This window comes from Stegodyphus dumicola, chromosome 3, assembly GCF_044657685.1.
Source record: "Stegodyphus dumicola isolate Sdum_Otavi_A_Nest chromosome 3, ASM4465768v1".
NCBI classification, from domain to species: domain Eukaryota; kingdom Metazoa; phylum Arthropoda; class Arachnida; order Araneae; family Eresidae; genus Stegodyphus; species Stegodyphus dumicola.
This window is the reverse complement of record NC_140770.1, coordinates 83,062,705-83,082,530: the sequence shown is the minus strand read 5'-3', so window position 1 is coordinate 83,082,530 and position 19,826 is coordinate 83,062,705. Positions and strand designations below refer to the sequence as shown.

General features: G+C 33.5%; 1 protein-coding gene across 1 annotated transcript; it reads left to right on the top strand.

Moving 5' to 3' along the window:
- Positions 1–17,576, top strand: LOC146998033 (uncharacterized). Its single transcript, XM_085813040.1, has 3 exons — positions 1–745; positions 16,879–17,092; positions 17,232–17,576. The coding sequence occupies exons 1-2, from the start codon at positions 170–172 to the stop codon at positions 17,005–17,007; spliced, it is 705 nt and encodes a 234-aa protein (XP_085669166.1). The 5' UTR covers positions 1–169; the 3' UTR covers positions 17,008–17,092; positions 17,232–17,576.
- Positions 17,577–19,826: the final 2,250 nt, after the last annotated feature.

The window sequence follows — 19,826 nt, the reverse complement described above, 5'->3', positions numbered from 1 at the left end:
CTTTGCTGTGATTGGTTGGAGGGTTATCTTTTTCACGCCAAACTGGACCTGGCGCCAAATACGTAAATCTAGTAAAAATAGAAATCGTATTCCGCCATTTTCGTCGGTGAGTGTTTTTTCTGCACGTGCTAATTCTTAATTTGATTTTGTTATTTGTATTATTTTTATTATGTCTTTGTCTAAGCAAACAGGAAAAGTGAAAATACTTATAATCGGAGATTCGATGATAAAATATTTAAAAGAATATTTATTGCTGAATTTACTGGATTATGAAGTTCATTTTCATTGTTTTCCGGGTGCTACGATTGAAAGGTTGACACGCAAGATAACCTTGATAGACAATCAATTTGAGTTAGTTTTGGTTCACGTTGGTACCAGTAACTCTTGTGACACTTTGGATGATATTCATCATAAATATGATTGTCTGTATAATGTTATTGAGCGTTTAAACCCGAAGATCATTCTCTTTTCAGGTGTCCTCCCGCGTGAACGAAATTTATTCGAGAATGGTTTCAACCCGTACAGTTTAAAGAAGCTGAACAGAAAATTAGCTCGGATAAACACTAATCTTTTCGAAGCATTCAAAGGCCGAGAAGCTTTTTCCTTTTGCAGATCTGGTGAGTACTATTGGAGTACTTGTCTGTCAAGAGATGGATTGCATCTGAACCGTAAGGGTAATGCACAGCTTGGGAGAATTTTTGTGAAGGACATAAAGAGCGTTTTGAGTGTGAAATCCCTTCCAAAGGTAAGTGCTACATCTTTTTCCTCGGTATCTGCTATTGAGTTTCCAGCTTTATCCACTGTTTCAGGAAAACATCCTTCTGTACCTATCACGATTTTGGATAATTATCCTCGTGCTTCTGTCATTTCAGATACTTCAAGTACTCACTCTAAACCTCTTTATTCAAGTGTTTTGAAACGGGTTTCTTCTGTTTGCAGCACTTTGGATAGTCATCCTGATACTTTAGGCTTATCAGATTCTAGTGTTTCAGTTTTGTGTGCTCCTTCAAGTGTTCCTTCGAAACCACTTTATTCAAGTGTTTTGAAACTTTCGCATGTCTGTACTACATTGGATAGTCGCCCTAATGCTTTAGCATTACCAGGTGTTTTGACTGATTTGGATAACCATCCCAGTATTTCAGTATTGTTGGATTCTCCTGATGTTCTTTCTAAACCTCTTTATTCAGATGTTTTAAAATATGGTTTTACCAACACGTCTTTGGATAATCATCCCAGTGGTTTCTTGTTATCGGATTTTCCAGTTCTTGAGCCTATAGCCGACAGTGTTTCGAGTATTCTTGACATCACTGCACCAGTTTCTCAGAATTCCAGTACTCCATCTGTTTCTCATTTTTCTGCTGATCCAAGTGTATCTGTTTCTCAGCTTTCTGGTTCTTTGTATCCTGTTACAGTTGCTTCTGAGCTTGCAATTAATTCCATTTCATCTGCATTATCAGATTTTCCATTTTTTGAAAGTGCTGTTAACATTGGTCCAAATAATGTTGATGCCATTGCATCTGTTCCTCAGTTTTCTGTTGCTTCTGTGCTCAATTCTGAATTTGCTTTTCAGGTTCTCACCTATTCTAGTTCTCCTGTTTCAGACTCGGCTTCTTTCATCTCATCAGATCTTACAGTTGTTGATCTTCGATCTCTCGGCTGTTTTTCAACCATTTCATCGATTTCACTTTTTGAAGATGATAATGAATGTTCAAACTTTAAGTTTGGGGGTGCTAAGAGTCCAAATAAATCTGAAAATAACAATAAAATTGAACTCGTGAGTAATTATGATAAAGAAAATTGTGCTTCTAATGGAAAATCTAAGATTTGCCCTAAATGTAAGAAACCTTTTTCTTCTAAACAGTCCTTATCTAATCATAAACGTAACTGTAAAGGTATTATAGAAGTGAAATATCCCAGAGTGTGTGAAGTTTGCATGAAGTCGTACTCCACTAGACAATCATTTTCCAATCATAAAAAATGTTGCAAAGCACCATCAGCTGAATGTATTCCAAAGGCATATATTTGTGACCGGTGTGAGAGAGATTGTAAAAGCCGCAGTAACCTTTTTCATCATAAAAAGATCTGTAGTATTAAAAACCCTACATCTAATAATTCTAAGCCATGTGTTATTCCTGATTGTAAGGAAATATTTTGTTCTGATAATGAATGTAATAAACATTTGGCTGAATATCATGATTATGAGATGGCTATGCAAGAACTTACATTTTCATCAATAGGAGAATTTCAATTCTGGTTAGAATCGCATAGTAAGCAGACATTCAGTTCTTATAAAAAGTCTGCTGGAAGTAGATGTAGGAATGATAAAACTTTTCATTATTACTGTTGTCAATTTAATGTAATGCATAAAAAGAAAGTTCCTGTTTCCAGTAGAAAAAATCTAAAAGATACTTTACCTTCCAACTTTAAGTGTCCGTCAAAAATTTTAGTTTGTGAAGAATCGCACCTTGTCACAGCCATATTTTATTTGAATCATAATCATGAATTGTCTTTTGAAAATAGCAGGTTCCACCAACTTAGTCAGAGTTGCCGAAACAAAATTAAAGCTTATGCACAGTTAGGTGTATCCACGGATCAAATTCAAGAACTTATCAGAGATGGAAGTGGACTGCGGGATAATAGGGAGGGCATATATGATAAAGATGTATTTGTAACACGAAGAGTGATAAACACTTACAAAAAGCGGTTAGTATGTTCCTTTCCTGGTGATGATTCACTTTCAGTTGCCACAATAGTTGAAAAACTCAGGCAAGAATCATATGATCCAGTACTTATTTATAAACCACAAGGAAGGCCAACATTGTACGGTCAAAAAGGGCTTGATGAACTTTCTTCTACAAATGAGTCTTTTGCATTAGGATTGCAGACTAAACAGCAGAAAGATAAGATGATTAAAGGTTGCTCCAGGATTTTATGTATTGATTCTACTCACAAAACAAATCGATATGATTTTTATTTATTAAATTTAATCGTTCCTGATGAGTTTGGTAGTGGTTATCCTGTAGCGCATTTCATTACAAATCAGTTAGACCAGGATACAATGTATAATTTATTCCTTAGTATCAAATGTGTAATACCGGAACTTTATGTCAATTGTCTTATGACAGATGATGATAAGACTACCCATCCTGCATTTGATAAAGTATTTGGTCCTGGTATTACACATTTGTTATGTAAATGGCATGTGCATCGTGCTTGGCAACGTAATTTGTGCCGAATGGTTTCTAATCAAAAACTTAAAGATGAAATCTATTTTAATATGGTAGTATTACTTGAAGAAACCAATTCTGCTCGATTCATAGTGATGATGGATAATTTCCTTCAGAAGTTTCGAACTATTGCACCATCTTTTATACAATATTTTGAAGAACATTACTATAGCCGTGCTATTCTTTGGTCAATGGCCCATAGAAACTTCCCTCATGCGTTCACAGATACCAATATGTATTGTGAATCGTTTCATAATAAATTAAAAACTACATATTTTAGACGAAAATTTAACAGGCGTTTAGATAAATTAATTGAAGTACTTTTAAAAATTGAAGAGGATACATACATGGCTCACAGCTATAAAATTAAAACTAATTACAAGCAGAGTACGGTTGATCTTTACATTACGGTAACTTGGCGATTTTTTGGCGAAAATTTGACGACCAACTCTCCTACAGCAATCCTCTATTTTTTTTTCCCCGCCGCCATTTTGTCTTCACGAAGTAAAGACATGTTTCTTTTCTTTTTATCTCCTGAACACTTCTTCCAACAATCTACTAGCCGAATTACACTTATGCTAGAAATTTTATCAAACAAAACTGCTTAATCATGACAAATATTCACTGCAAAATTAGGAAAAACTGCACAATACCATCCTCCTTATGCAGTTTTCAAAATAACACATACACATAAACCATGTACACGCCGACTTATTTTTACTTAAAAAAAACATCGCAGAATTGCACAAAAATGGCATTGCGCACACTCTTCACTATATCCATGTACACTGCTTTTTTCTCATAAATTACAAAAATTTCACGAAAATACACGACAATTTTCTCAATCTTTAAACCCGGTAAAAAGAACATATATGAAATTACCTGATCGCGAAAAAGTATTTACCCTTTGCAAATATGAACATTTCCACATATAAAATAAATAAAATATCCAAAAACTTTTACCTCTAAATCATCTATTACATTATACACGTCACCAACGAATTCATACATGAAACATTACAAATATTTAGTATCAAATATTTAAATTATTTCCATGCACGTTTATTTCAACTTAAACGTAAACCAAATTCCTACAAGCATAAAATTGACAAAATAACTATCATTTCATTAAAATATCACTGAACCATGTACACGTCGACTTATTTTTACTTAAAAAAACATCCCAGAATTGCACAAAAATGGCATTGCGCACACTCTTCACTATATCCATGTACACTGCTTTTATCTCATAAATTAAAAAAATTTCACGAAAATACATGACAATTTTCTCAATCTTTAAACCCGGTAAAAAGAACATATATGAAATTACATGATCGCGAAAAAGTATTTACCCTTTACAAATATGAACATTTCCACATATAAAATAAATAAAATATCCAAAAACTTTTACCTCTAAATCATCTATTACATTATACACGTCACCAACGAATTCATACATGAAGCATTACAAATATTTATTATCAAATATTTAAATTATTTCCATGCACATTTATTTCAACTTAAACATACACCAAATTCCTACAAGTATAAAATTCACAAAATAACTATCATTTCATTAAAATATAATTAAATTCAAAAACACCACTTAAAATATACATGAGCACATACATTCAATTAATAAAAATTACCTTACAATCCTAATTACTTTAAACTAAATCATTGCTAATAACAATTTTCCCAATAATACCAAATTCCTTTCCACCTTACATTTCCAACAATGCATAAAAATAATTAAAAATACAAACTTACCTAATCTCCTTCAGAATCTTCATTACGTGGCGGATACACTTTTCTTCATTCTCTTTCAGAATCTTTAAAATCATACTTATCTTTCAAAGCAAGATACCAGGTAAAATAAATAACATAATAAAACATGTTTATTTCTCTCTCATACAACCTTAAAAAACATTTCTTACTATCCTTTTCAATACCACTAAATACCCATTTCGAATTCACTTTACTTACGGCCATGGGATCCAAAAATTCACAAACACTATTTCACAGAATAAAGCCAAATACAAAATTTCCAGATTTTTTCCCGATATTCCCCCCTTTTTCCGATTAAAGAACCGTAATTCGTCCATTAATATCACATGACATATCCCATGATCTCTCATTTCCCCCACACAAAATAATGCGTAATCGGAACTCAGTACTGCTCACATTATTACCAAAGTCCCAGGTAGTAACCTTTATCACCTCCAAAATGTCGCCAAACTACCAGTTACCGTAATGTAAAGATCAACCCAGAGTACTTGTCCACCTACATATAATAAGCGACATGATTCGGGAATAAAAATTTTAGATAGTGATGTAACAGGGGCTGGTTTTTTGTTGTGGATTCTAAAATCACAGACTTCTAATATTCAGTATACAGTTAAATGCTTATATGAGTTATGTCCTCAAACTGATCACTGTTACTCTAAATGTATTAGCTTATCTTGCCTTAATTTGTGTAGTCATTTATATAATTGTAATTGTCCAGATTTCAGTCCATTATGTAAACACATTCATAAAGTACATTCAGTCAGACAAAGAGATCCATCCTTCTTCGTAACAGATACTTATAAAAGCGAAAGCTGTTCATCAGCCATACAAACAGGTACAAAGTCTGTTATTTCGAATGCAGTAGCATGTAACTTAGAACATAAAATTGATAATTGTAAGACTTTAATATCTGAATTACAGGTTATGCTGCCTAATCCAACAGTTAAAAAAATATTGTTGCCTACTATAACAAAAAATTTGAAAGAAATTGTTTCTAATTGTAAAGGTGTAATAGAGTCGAACTATCTGAAAGAATTTCCTGACAAAATGCCATTTGTCAGTGTTCCCCCAAATTTAAAATTAGCCCGTCAGACTTTGTTTCGTACAACTGCTTCAAAAAGTGCAAAGCGTAAAATTTCAACTTACCTGAATATTCAGAATAAAAAAACCGTTAAAGAAGATTTATTAGGCATTAATTTAGCGTGCACAATTAATAAAAGTACTTTTACTCCCAAGCTTATTGATGAGGATATTTCAAAATGCATTTTATATGTTGGAGAAACACCGCTAACATTTTTGGATGTTAAAATCTCTGGATCCATACATTCCATGTGAGGAAATTCAAACATTAAAATCTGCATCTTTAAATTTTCAGCCTGGTTGGCTCAGTGACAATGTTATTGATGCTTTCCTTTTTATTAGTCTTTGTGGTTCTTCAGTAGCAGCCAAGTGTTATCATACACCTTTCTTTCAATCAGGTAGTAAAGATCGAACTGTATGGCAAAAAGAGGATTTAGCTTCTGTTGATTTCTTTTTTATTCCAGTTCTTGTAAAAAATAATCATTGGGTTTTACTGGTAGCAAGAATTAAAGATAAAATGTTTCAATTTTATGATCCGCTTGGTTTTAACTCAGTTCAAAATTCAGTATCTTCATTAATTCAGCTGTGGCAAAAAGTCATAAATAGTATTTTAAACATTAGTGATAGTTGGTGTGTTTCATTTCCAAGTCACACTGTTCAAAATGATGGTACGAATTTTGGTGTATTTATATGCTATTTTGTGCATCAACTTAGCCGACATTTGGATATTGATCAGCCTTTTAATACATATGATTTCAGAAAGTTTATTTATACTAGTTTAGGTGGGAAGATAAATGAAGGAAAGTAAGTTCAGGAAATAATTTTGCATGTTTTAATGATAAGAAACAGAAGACCAAGATTTTTGAGTTTTTATTCCTACACCAAAGTACATTAGTCAGGTTATATGGTTTCATCTTACACAATTTTAATCTGTTTCATTTTTTAATACCTTCATTATGTTGAAATAACAGTGGCTTTCTGAAGCTTGCCAAAATCTTCTGCAGGTCATGATTTAAAATGTTTAATGATTTTTTTTAGTACAATTTAATATTCATGTAATAAAGTTTGTTTTAAGAAAATTTATTTTTGCTTTATTTGTATAAAAATACTGTGTCTGTATAAAAAAAACCATGAATCTGTTTAACCATAGTTCTATTGTTTGTAACCTTTGTTTATAAAATTTTAATTTTTTGTAATTTTTTGCCCAAGCCATTGGAAATGATAAAAAAAAATTTTAAGATTGAAAACTCAAGTAAATGGATGTGTCTGAGATAATGAGAGCTAAAGTTTTAACTAGTCTGGTTTTGAATGATATATTTAGTATATTTGTTTTTTAAAAATTTTAATTCTCTTGTATTAAATTTATGTAAGTGATGTATTTTATCCTGTTTTTCATATTCAAAATAATTAATATGTCCTAAACTTATTTTTTTATTAGTATTTTATATCATATAAGTAAACACTTTTTAAAAAATTTAAACAGCTTAATTTTTTTTTTCTGAAACTTTCATTGTAATCCATCTCATGAAGTTAGTTTATTATAGGCCTTTAACAAACATTTTTACTTTGGCTAGCTACAAACTTTACTTTTAAAACCTAAATTATAGTAATTATGTAGAACTGAATGTAAAAATGCAAGTTTTGGGGAACCATTATGGTAACGAGCTGACACGGTACCTCCTGGGTGGCATGGAAACCTGTGTATTTTTATGCTATGCTATTTCTAAATATTAAATTTTGTAAGATCTATCTACTTTTATACATACACTGACTTAGATCCTACGATGAACCTGGCAAATTGTCACAGGTGTGAAATAAATACCAGCACGGTAGAGGGGTGCAAAATAACCCTTTATTCACCTTCTAAAACTGGGCCGAAATTCTCATAATATAGCCTTCAGACCGGCGTGATCCGAAACAGTTTTGCCTCCTCTTTGAAATTTCCTAATGAGAAAAGTCGTTAGTCCCCCCCCCCATAGATACAGTAAAATTTACATGTTTGTCGGACGCTGTCCCATAGTAGATGAGTTGCTAGATTTGTGATTTTTTCAATATTTATTTTGCTTTCATTTAAATGAAGTTCTAAATAAATATGCAGTACTGGATGCATATCTAGTGCACTATTTATTTAGAACAAAATGTATGCAATGTTTATATTTCACTCACTATTTCTGATCAATCTCGTAAATAATTTGTGAATTTTTTAACTTTGTTTTCACTCTTCATTTATATTCGCGTATTTTCGTATTAGAAATAAGAAAACGAGAAAAATTTAACAAAACATAATAAATACAAACTAGCTTTGTAAGTCTGCAGGCTGGAATGTGATTTTTAATAACATAGTTTCGTTAACAAAATAATGGTAATGACTAATTTAATGAAATAATAATAATAATATTTATTACCATTAGACGATTAGAATGAGATTCAATACAATTAGATTTTGAGATGAACTTACAGCAATAATAAAGCTTTATATAACAACTTTAAATCTGCTTTTTTTCGATAATTTTGTTATTATAAATCACAGAATTCTAATCAGTGTGATACTAAACGGATGAGGCCAAAAGGCTTACTTGAGTGACCGCGAAATTACGAAACGTGTGCTAGGCTAGCGAAACACGCTCTGAATAAACTGATATAATCACACATTTAAATAGCACTTCACTTAATTTTAAATTTATGTCCTGGAGAGAATGTGAAGGGAAATTTGAGAAGTTGAGAACAGGAAAACTTAAAATAAATATGTTATGCAAATTAAGAAAAACCATACAATTTGATACATTCAGAATTTTATATATTGAAATTTAATAATTAAATTGCTGTGATGAATCTTGTTTCGATTTCATATTTAGGCCTTGATGTCTGTCAGTGTTGGGACTGTTTCTAATGTTAATAATTTTAAAGTCTCCTAAAACTAGTTTAAATTTTTGTTTCAGGAGGGATTTTTTTTATAATCAATTTCTTTTTCTCTGTTAGCCATTAAAATCTCTGCTGACATTTTTTTATTATTAATATTGAAATAAGAGCTTACGTGATGTTTTTGTGTCTGTTTAAAGATATAAATGTAAATTAATTTACGTAGATTTCAATATAGTTTTGACCATATTTCATGAAATCCCAATGGCACTTGTTTTTATGATTGTCTATGTAGTACATTTGGATAGCTTTCAAAAAATAAGTGCTTTTAGGATATTTTCAGATTTCCCTTTTGTGAAAATTAGGACATCTTAGTTCTATGTCTGGTGTCTGGACCCTCCTTAGGATAGCAAGTTCACCTATGCTCAGTTTTGCTTTATTATAGTTTTTCTTGATTGTTATTTTATCATCTGTTGATTATTATATGAAATAAAAATATTTTTTTAATATAATGATATTTGTCAAACATCAGTTACACATGTGCATTTATTAGTAACAACTGTGTTTTATAATGAAATTTTGGTACTGTTTTGTTACCGGGACTGGATTCAGAAATGTACATACATTCATGTTTACATATATATATATATGCATACATGAACACATACATTTCTGAATCTGATCCTGATAACAGAACAGTACCGAAATTTTTGAAGGAATTGATTTTAACAAATGATAGACAAAAAAATATGTTAGTTTTTGCATGGGGTGAAAACAAAAAATGGAAATGTGTAATCACTACTTTCAATTAAAGTAGCACAAGGGAAACACTACATTTCAAGACATAAAAGAAATGGTAAGATTTATTTCATAATTATAATATATTTTGAAAATTACATAATGTTTTTTTTTTTTTTTTTTTGACATTCTGACAAGGAATTGCAGATATTCCATTTTAAGTGAAGACAGTTTTTTTAAGATTGCTTGGATGTGATTTGCTGTAGATCTTTGAAAACCCTTTGGTAACAGCTGTTCTGACAAGAGAGATTGGATTAATGTGAAGGTGCTAAGATTCTTGCTGTAATGAAATGAATGGCTCAGGACATTATTAAGTAAGGAATAATTTTTGTTGTACTAAACAAGAGTCGCAATGTCCGAGTCTAGTTATGAAGAAAAAGTGAATCCTGTTGCAACTGTCGAATGTTGTATTGGTGATCAATATGATATTAATAGCCAGTCATCTAATTCGTGTAAAAGGTACAATGATGGCTTGCTGGTATGTGGCTGAACAGCTGCAACTAATCACATTTCCCTGCTTTCCAGTTGCAAATTGCTGTTCTACAACAAGGTAGTGAAATAGCATCTAATGGAAAATATTTGTAGGAATTAATAAATCTCAAAATGTCTGGCATACTTTCTGTATAATCTAGCAAATCACAATACATGCTTTTGATCAATTTGCATTAAAATCTGTCTTGTTCATTCACAAATGGTACATAATTTTTCCTTTTATTTCTTTCCTTTCTCTTTGAATAATTTTCCTCCTAAATTAATTAATTTTCTTGTTTTTAGAGCAGAAAATGCCTTAACTAACTACTCATTTTCCTATGCTATTATTTTTTGAAAGAACTGTTAGTTTTCCATCATTTGTTGAAAATCGTGAATATTTTTTTATTGGCTTCACAAAACTGCATTCTTCTGAGGCTTTATATATTGGGATGCACTGATACGCACCGGAGGAAAAGTTTCCCAAATTATTTTCATATTTGTAATGTAGTATAGTTAGACAGCTGCTGATAATTTATTGAAATATTGGGGAAAACAGCCTTAATTCATCTGCAAAATCTGATACATTTTGGTGCTATGTTTTTGTTTTTTGTCTTTTATGACCAGGGTTTAGTTTCTAAAATGCCGAAGCCCTATGCAAGACCATCAGGAAAGAGGAACAAAAGTAAATAAATAAATAAAATGGCTATGAGAAACTTTAATAATTTAAAAACCTAAGTAGTTATAATAATAATATAAAATAGCCTGGATAAGCTGGACCCAACCAGAATTTTTGGTTATAAACTTCGATAGAAAAACTATAAATAGTTTTGTGGAAATAATCCACGCCTCTCACCTGCACATCCATGTCCATATTATTTGTCTATATCAAATTTGCGGCTCCGGGTGGTAAGAGTGGGATGACAACTATAATGAGTCTTACATCAGGAAGCAGGCAGATGAATTAGACTACAGACAGTACCTTACCAAATATGTAACACGACACAAACATTATAAATAAATAATGGAGTGTGGACTGCCAGAAAAACAAAACGATAGATTACTGTACTGGTTTGCAAGATAGCAGATAGTAGTGAATAAGGTAAATTATTAGTAGTAGTACTAGCAGAGCTACCCGTTCTGAGAATGGATTTTATAGTATTCATTTTTAAAAGTTTTTTTTAAGTATATATATTTCATAAAAGTATTGCTTCTTTTAATCTGGTTACAATAATTCCTTGTAAACTACATTTGTAATATGTTCTTTTGAATCTACGGGCAATGTGATTTTTAAATTGTATCTATTTCTTACTCTACTTAATGTGACAAAAGGTTCAGCTAAGTGTATACTTACACTTTTTTGAATGATTGTCCTTGTGCTTTATCATAGCAAATGCTGGTATAATTATTATTATTTTTTTTTAAGAATACTGTTTATTTTTATATATATTTTTACAATAAAAATTAAAATTTTGTTTCATTTGTTATCGCTCCTCCTTGGATCTGCCAGTGCCAAGGGGCCCCCTAGATCCTCTGCGCACAGCGCCGGAAATGAGCTTAAACCAGCACTGAAATGTACAGAGATGAATTAAAATTTAATAAGCAATTTTTAATATAATTTTATTGCTAAAAATAAAATTTTTGAGACCATATTTCTACTGAAATTATTGTTCAGTTACATAGAAGTGCCGGAGCGTTCTTATTTAGGACTCCGGTGCGCTCCGTCTAGAATTATGATTCATCTCAAAAAACCAAGCTTATACAATTTTAGGTCTGTTTATGACTATATACTGTTGGTTAGTTGGTGGATATTTTGGCACATGACTATAATGGGCCAAAAGCATGATAATCTATTCTCTCCTTTAGAAATGGTATGAAATTATAAAAATCAGCTAACACATGTTGAAAATGCATTATGTAATGAGAAAAATGCAAAACAACATAAAAGCAACAAAATAATGAAACGCCTCATAGTAAAACCGTGATGTGAAGGGATGCATAAAATTCACAAGATCAAATAAAATATAAAGCCAAGTAAAATCTCTAATTATTAAAGTACATTAAAACGCTTTACAACCACTTCAGATTAAGGAATAAAACCCAGTCTCCCTCAAAAACTTAAATGGATTAATATCTGTTTATTGTTTTCATTAAAGTTAGGGAGAAAACATGAAACCAGTACCTTTAGTGCGGGCAGTAATCACTTCCCAAATCTATGATTTTCTGCCAAAGTTTTGGTAGTTTTTCGGCATAGAAACTTGTTGGCCAAGAATCCAAAAAACATCACCCTCATTTCAGACGTCCTGTGCCGAATGGAAGATAGCACCAGCAAGATGTAACTGCAGATGTGAAAAAAGGTAGAAATCCGAAGCAGCAATGTCAGGGCTATATGGGGTGTGTGACAAAAGATTCCATTCGAGTCCTTACAGAGTCCAGTCAGTGAAAGCAAACACATGTGGTCTTGTATTATCTTGATGGAACATTACCTCTTTGCTCCGGAACTCAATTCAACGTTTGCTCTTAATAGCAGCGTCAACACAGACTAGCATCTCGCTCTTTATCTTTTTCCAGATACATATTGCAGATAATACCCCGGCAATCCCATCAGATACAAAGCATTATCTTTTTGTTAGCCAAATTGCCCTTTGCGATGCTGCCGATGGGCTCGTCGGGTGCAGACCAACCCCTCTTTTTGGCCTGTGTTGTTGAAGTCCACTTTTCATGACAAGTGATGATCCGGTACAGAATTTTATCCTTGCGTTGATATTCGAGCAGATTAGTGCAGGCCCAAACACGTCCGTCCTTATCTGCTTGAATCATCTCATGTGGCACCCAGCGATTCAACTTTAACGTCAAGTGTATGAGATGCATACTGCGACCAATGGACATGGCACTAACTCATTAACAAGCTCTCAATTGGTTGCATACTGCACTTCTTCCACATACTCTCGCAGGCGGACCACATCAACATCAGTAGGCCGACTCGAATGCTCTGCCTCTTGAATGTCGTAATGCTTGTTTTTGAAATTTCGATACCAAACCTTCACCAGCACCAGATTTAGATTTGACGAGAGCCTAAGCTATTTGAAATATGGGGCCCTTTATGAGGGATATCAGTCAATTTTTTTTATATGGGATATGCTACAATATTTCGGAGGGCCCTAAGCTATGTTCACCTTATACATAAATCCGGCACTGACCTTAACAATGTCAAACATTAGTAGTACCCAAAGCTATACGAGGTTCGAATCCCGCGAATGGGCTGGCTGCATGGGTGTTTTCGTGGTTTTCCCCATGTGTAACATGTTTACGAGACAGTTTCCCTTAGAAAGTCCTCCACGAAGGCATTCCTCCCCTTAGGCAGATAGCCCTCGAGGCTTTGCCATAGTCACACACACACCTAAAGCTATACACACAATTTGGTGACATTCTGTAGCTGACTTTTTGCAATAAAACTGGAAGTAAATGATAGTTTAAATCTCGTAGCGTGATAGTTCCATTTCAGACATCTTGTACATAATAATAATGATATTTTTTTTTACAAATTTCACAATATAGTGTTCTAAAGCAAGTCTCTTCCTTTCAAACGCCAAAAATTGTTTGACAAAATATGATTCAACACGTCAACGCGAACTATTTGCTCAAACGATATTTGCGGTGGCAGGAAATTTTCGTGAGACCCGATTGGTTTTCCAATTAAAAGTCGAGAGAAGTACCTGAAAAAGTGAAATAGTATTTCCTGAAGTCTATCAAAACATGAGCATTTCTAACAAAATCTGTCATACAGAACATTAACTCCGATTCGGGCAACATTACCTGGCTGCTTCTAGAGCGCCTTAACATGATACAGAGGCCTTCCTCAGTTGACTGCACTGGCGGGGCGCCAACCCACCGAACAGCCCGCAGGGACTTCTCATGTTCATCGCCATAATCCATCACACTGAGGGCTACGCGGGGAGCCATCCCCCCCCTCGGCACAGCACTCAAAATCTACATGAGAGCGCCCCCACAGCAAAGGCAACGGATACGACAGTACCAGTACGGTCCCTGCCAAGCCCGCGCCTACCATAGGATGGACCTGTGGTTCTAGTCCTGTGAAGTCTGATTATTTACCCAACAAATCGAAGCTGGCAGGACATAAGTCCAGCCAGTGGTCTGGGAGAACCCCGGGTCTCCTCCCATAAATGGTCGGTTCCGGAAATTCCCACCAGTCGATCCCCTGGGATTGGTTGCTTAGCGTCATTAGCCTATACGAGCAAAGGCTTGGACCAAGGCACAGCATAGTTTCCAGCGGGACCACGAGGAGGCTGACGCTAAGCTGTGGGAGACGCAAGCAGGCAAGCCTAAAGCCATTCCCACAGTCCCCGCCCATCGATCAAACGCCAGGTCTCCTGCCTTCCGCCACTGCCTACGACGATCTCAAGCGCACGGTTCACACCGCCTACAGTGGTTTCCAGCCGGTTTTGGACATTTGTCCTCGGGAGGCCAATCGCCACCCGCCAGTAATATAGGACAGATTAATATTACAACTGGAATATACTGGTTCACTATCCGCTTTTAAGAGATAATTGTGCGTAATTTGGAAGTGACCGTTTGTCAGACAGGTTCAAATGACTTCCTCCTACTCTGATTCCCAATATTTAATTCTAGGCATTATGCTTCTAATTTTATTATTCACTTGCAGGTCCTTGCCATAGACTCAGGATTTTACCCTTGATAATCACTTTAATATTTCTCAAAGTAACAAGCTGATTTAAACAGTCCCACGGCAGATTTTGCTGTGATATCTGCCAGTTCGTTACCCAGGATCTCGTACTCACGGCTTATTAAGTTTTAAGGTAGTCAATAACACTTCTGTCACCATCGGTTTCTGGGTCTAGAGAAACTTTGAAAAGCTTTTTGTGCACTTAACAAATCGGTGTAAGTTGTACAGACATTAGGTTATTTCGAAGCAAGAGACAAGAAAAATGAGCAATGCTCTAGCCGGGACTCAAACCAAGGAATGATAGAAAGGCTGGAGAAATAACTTTATAAACTTTTTTTGGCTTAGATGAATATTTAACAGCGTCATACACCGAATTATTTAAGTTCGTAATACCGATACGTAAGTATCAAAGTAAATATGCGAAGTAACTTGAATGTATTGTAATACCGATACATTCAAGTTACTTCAGCTTTAAATAGTCAGCAAGCACATTGCAGCCTTCTTTTCTCTACGTGACATTGAAACGCAAATGATGCTTCCACATGACCTGCTGTTTTTGAGCCATTAATGTATATTGGAATGTAATTGCAGTGTTCGTTCCTTGTTCATAGAAAAGCTATTTGTAAGCTAACTCGTTCGTGTTTCTGTTATCATAATCGTAAAAGTTTCTATGAGCCGAATTTCTGGACCATCTCACGGTAGGATATCACGTCATTCTGCTCGGGGCACTATTCACATCAAGCACTGAATATTTTTCTATCAAAGGCTCAGCTCTTGCAGGGAACGTAGGAATGCAGAGAGGCCGTGCTGCAAATAATAAGCTATAGCAGTCATCAAGAGTACTCAGACAAGGATGTTTAGGTTGCGACATTATACGAAACTAGTGATGAAGGATCAATTGTTCACATTTTAATTTAAATGATGATTCTAAGCAATAAATATACTGTTTTTATACAGGAGATATTCTAAAGGCTCTAGGGCAAATCCGCAGAGCTCAATGATGAATCGAATCAAGTTTCAATAATACAGAAGTCTCCACCGAATCATTAACTTCTGAGCCAGTCTAGACATCCCTGGTGGCTCTTGAGGCATCAACCACTAGGAGTTTTGACCTCTAGTTGGCGTTGTGCTCTGAGGCCTTTGGCTAGAAATAGAAGGATAAACGCTTTTGCGCGACTTAGATTAGTATCTAGATTAAGAGACTGTATTCTAGCGATGAGGATTGAAAATTATATGCAAAGTATATAAATGCGCTAACACTAGAATAATAAAATGTGTTGAGAGTAATAATATGGGTTGAAGTAAGGTACAAACAAAGACCTAATCACGTTTTATTGGGAGTCCAGTCTAGAGCGGATGAATGGCCTATATATGCAGACAATGATCCCATCCTCTGCACCCCAAAAGGTGTTCGCCAGGACCTTTGAGAAGGTAAAAGTTCTGAAACGTTTCTTCCTCAGGTACATCATTCGTGGAAGGAAAGTAAGTTTCCGATTGAACAATCACTCCTAGGAATTTCCCTTTGGGCGTAGTTGGAATTAATGACCCTTCAAGTTAAATCTCAGGATGCAGATTTCCCTTTCTGCAAAAGTGCTTGTGACAGCCTTCCGTTTCATGAGATTAACCTAAGACTGGTAATGGTAAACGTATTGAAATATTTAAAAATTGATATTTTGTGATTTATTGGTAAAAGATATTACGTTTTTCTCATTCATATACAATTATTAGTATTTTCTGTTTTTGTAAAAAATATAACAGTTCATTAGAATTGCATAAGTTGTTTATATAGAATAAAATGCAAACTCTTTGTCAAGTTTTTCATAGCTCACCACTGCATGTAATCCACAAACAGGATAGGTCTACAAATTACATTAGTAGCAAATATGTGTTCTATAACCAAACATAGGGAAGATTTTGCAATGTTGATTACAACTAAAACCATATTATTTACAGATGCTGCAATATAAATTTTGCAATCGTATGCATGGAAGACAATTCTTCCACTATCTAGTGGTGAAGCATTTGTTGGATAGGTACGTTTGTGTACTGGACATGGAAAATTGTCATGCTGTTACTGAATAGAAATTATATTTACTTGAACATTTTATATGCCATTTCACTGATAAAGGTACATGGGTCCTTTTTTTCTACAGAAACACTGTAAAAGGTATGTCAGATTTTAATACGTTATAGTTGTTATTTCTCTAAATGAAATATGATTCAGAAAAATACACATTTCCTCTCTGAAAACTGTTGTATTACCTAATAATAAATTTCTGTCTTTTTTTTGGATTGATCAATATCAGAAGATGACTCAATGTTGTTCAGATGACCATGAGATCATTGACCATACACTCCGTAATCTTTTGCTTTTGGAATGTGCTTTAGACTATATTTATATGCTCCTATTGCTAATAATATCAAAACTCCAAGACTGCATTATAGCTCCTTTGATGACCATCAGCAGGGAAATTTTACTATGTTTGTGAATAGAATTGTGATACCCGGTCGATATGTGTCCTGTACCAACAGGAACACACAATGACCTTTATGGTATTATGTCAAATTTGATGAACTTTTATTTCATTTCATGTAGTAATCATTTTTTATCTGTAATATGTTACAGAATAAAACATTTTAAAACTTACAAATCGTGTAATTATTGTATATTTATTAATTTCATTGTACTATAGCTCACTGTATGACTCCCTTTTGAATTTTTGTAGTAATTTAATTAATTTGATTAAAAAACTGCACCAAATCACAAGGCAAAAATAAAATCCAAATATTGTAATCTGTTTTAGCAGAGTGAATGTACCAAGAAAACAGATAATTCACCCATTTAAATTTTTCATTCAACTCATTTAAGAAATGAAATACGCTCTTAAGTTTGTGTACGATAATTTTAATATTCAATCCTCATACCTTACCTGATTTCACAAAGTAGTTTCAATCTGAAGTATACATGACTAATCATAATTTATCAACAATTCATATAAAAGAAAATAAAAATAGCAAATTATGTATCATATTAAATACATTTAGTGCAACTTTTTGAGTGAATTTGACATCTCGTGTAATTACTCATCCGTTTCCAATTCATCAGATCTGTTTTACTTTTCGTTTCGGAACCAGACAGCAAATTTCATTTTGTGAAATCACCAAGTCATTTATCTGAACATGATCAACCATTGACTACTTTTTGAAAATAAATAAATAAATAAACTGAAAGCTTTCAGATTTTATATTATGCCCTGAGGTTTTTTTTTTTTTTTTTAACATTTTGTGTTATCTTTATTTATTAAATATCATGTTCTTCACACTTAAATCATAAAATTCAATTCAACAGCAATATCACAAATATTTAAAAGAGCATGTCTTTCGAATTCCCAGTACACAGTCTCGCACATTGGAGATAAAAATGTTCCCTCCTCCCATACAGAGTTGCTATTGCTCACTTTGAAATCATTGAGTTTCTTAATCAAAGACTTATAAATGCGTTACAAGATATGAAATAGATAATAAAACAAATTCCAAATTAGGGCTTCCAGATGCCCATATTCTAATGGAGACATACATTATTCAAAATTTGATGGCCCTAAACACAGTTGTTTTATCACAACGTGAGAAACATACATACATTTATGCAGATTCTTCATTATTTAACTTCTTTAAATATAAAACTCTAATATTTGGTGGCAACAATTAAAAAAGTGATTCACCATTTATAATGAATCAACGCAAAATGCCAAAACAAAATTAATAGCCTTTCTGGGCAAATTGCCCCTTTGAGCTAAAAAGATTATCTTCAAGAAAGCTGAAAATAAAAAAGCAGGAAAAAAAAAGAATGGCCCACTTTGAGAACAGCACATGACACTTTAGGAGACATTAATTTTTCCTCCCAAAGACCCATCCTTTAAGGAGTTGGGGAAAAAAAAAAAGAGAGGAGGAAAAATATTTAAAATAGAAAGCAGATGTCAAATTAAGCATAGCAATGCATATCATAAAGATGAGGTAAATAAAGATACAGTGAGGACTATACATGCTCTTAATAGGAAAGAAAATAATTATTGATAAAATATTGTAAGCAAAAGCTACAATATCATTTCATCAGAAGTACAGGCAATTATATAAAGCATCGGTTAGAGTAGACTGAAGGGTACCCCTTGTATTATTGCGAAGATGTTGTTTCATTTATTGCCAAGTTGTTGTTTCATTTATGTTGATTGCTGAGTAGTTGAATGTTCTGTACATCCGTAAATATACTCAGTCAGTAAATAAAGTCAAGGGAGTGAACAATGCCAAGTTTCTGCAATTCTCTGGTGATTTTTTAAGTGAAAATAGGTCAACGTGTTCATGGATAAAGAAAGTCAAGGCAGTGCACAATGCCTAGTTTGTGCAATTCTGTGATGTTTTTTTCCATTAACAAATGTATTTGTTATACCAATGTTTTATTATAACTCTCTTGTTCTGATCATAATTTGTAATTTTTCGTGTCGCATTTATGTAGGTCAATGTGCACAAACTCGGTATCCATGTGCCGCCAAAAATCACCAATGGGTACTCGTAAATATACTTTTACCAAAACATCACTGTGCAAGTAGTAATACTTTATTGATTATGCCAAAGCATTCAACTAGTTGATTTATACATGTATAATGGAGAGAAAATTTATGTGAAGAGGTCCTTTGCGAATGATTAGCATACTTGATATAAAATAAAATAATGGCTGATAATAGAACATTTAATAGCACATTTCCTTAGATAACCACTCCCATAATACAAATCTATTTAAGTAAGAGGTTATTCTCTTTGGAAAGTTCGATTGCATTTTCTACAAAAAAAGCACACACTGTTTTGCATATCATTACATTCGTCCATATCTGTGTTGATAGCAAAAA

Excerpts from the sequence above, each read along its gene's own strand:
- LOC146998033 (XM_085813040.1), top strand. The coding sequence starts at position 170 with ATGTCTTTGTCTAAGCAAACAGGAAAAGTGAAAATACTTATAATCGGA. Across the intron at positions 746-16,878 it reads GTGTGAAATCCCTTCCAAAG|ATGCTGCAATATAAATTTTG; the intron begins GTAAGTGCTACA and ends TATTATTTACAG.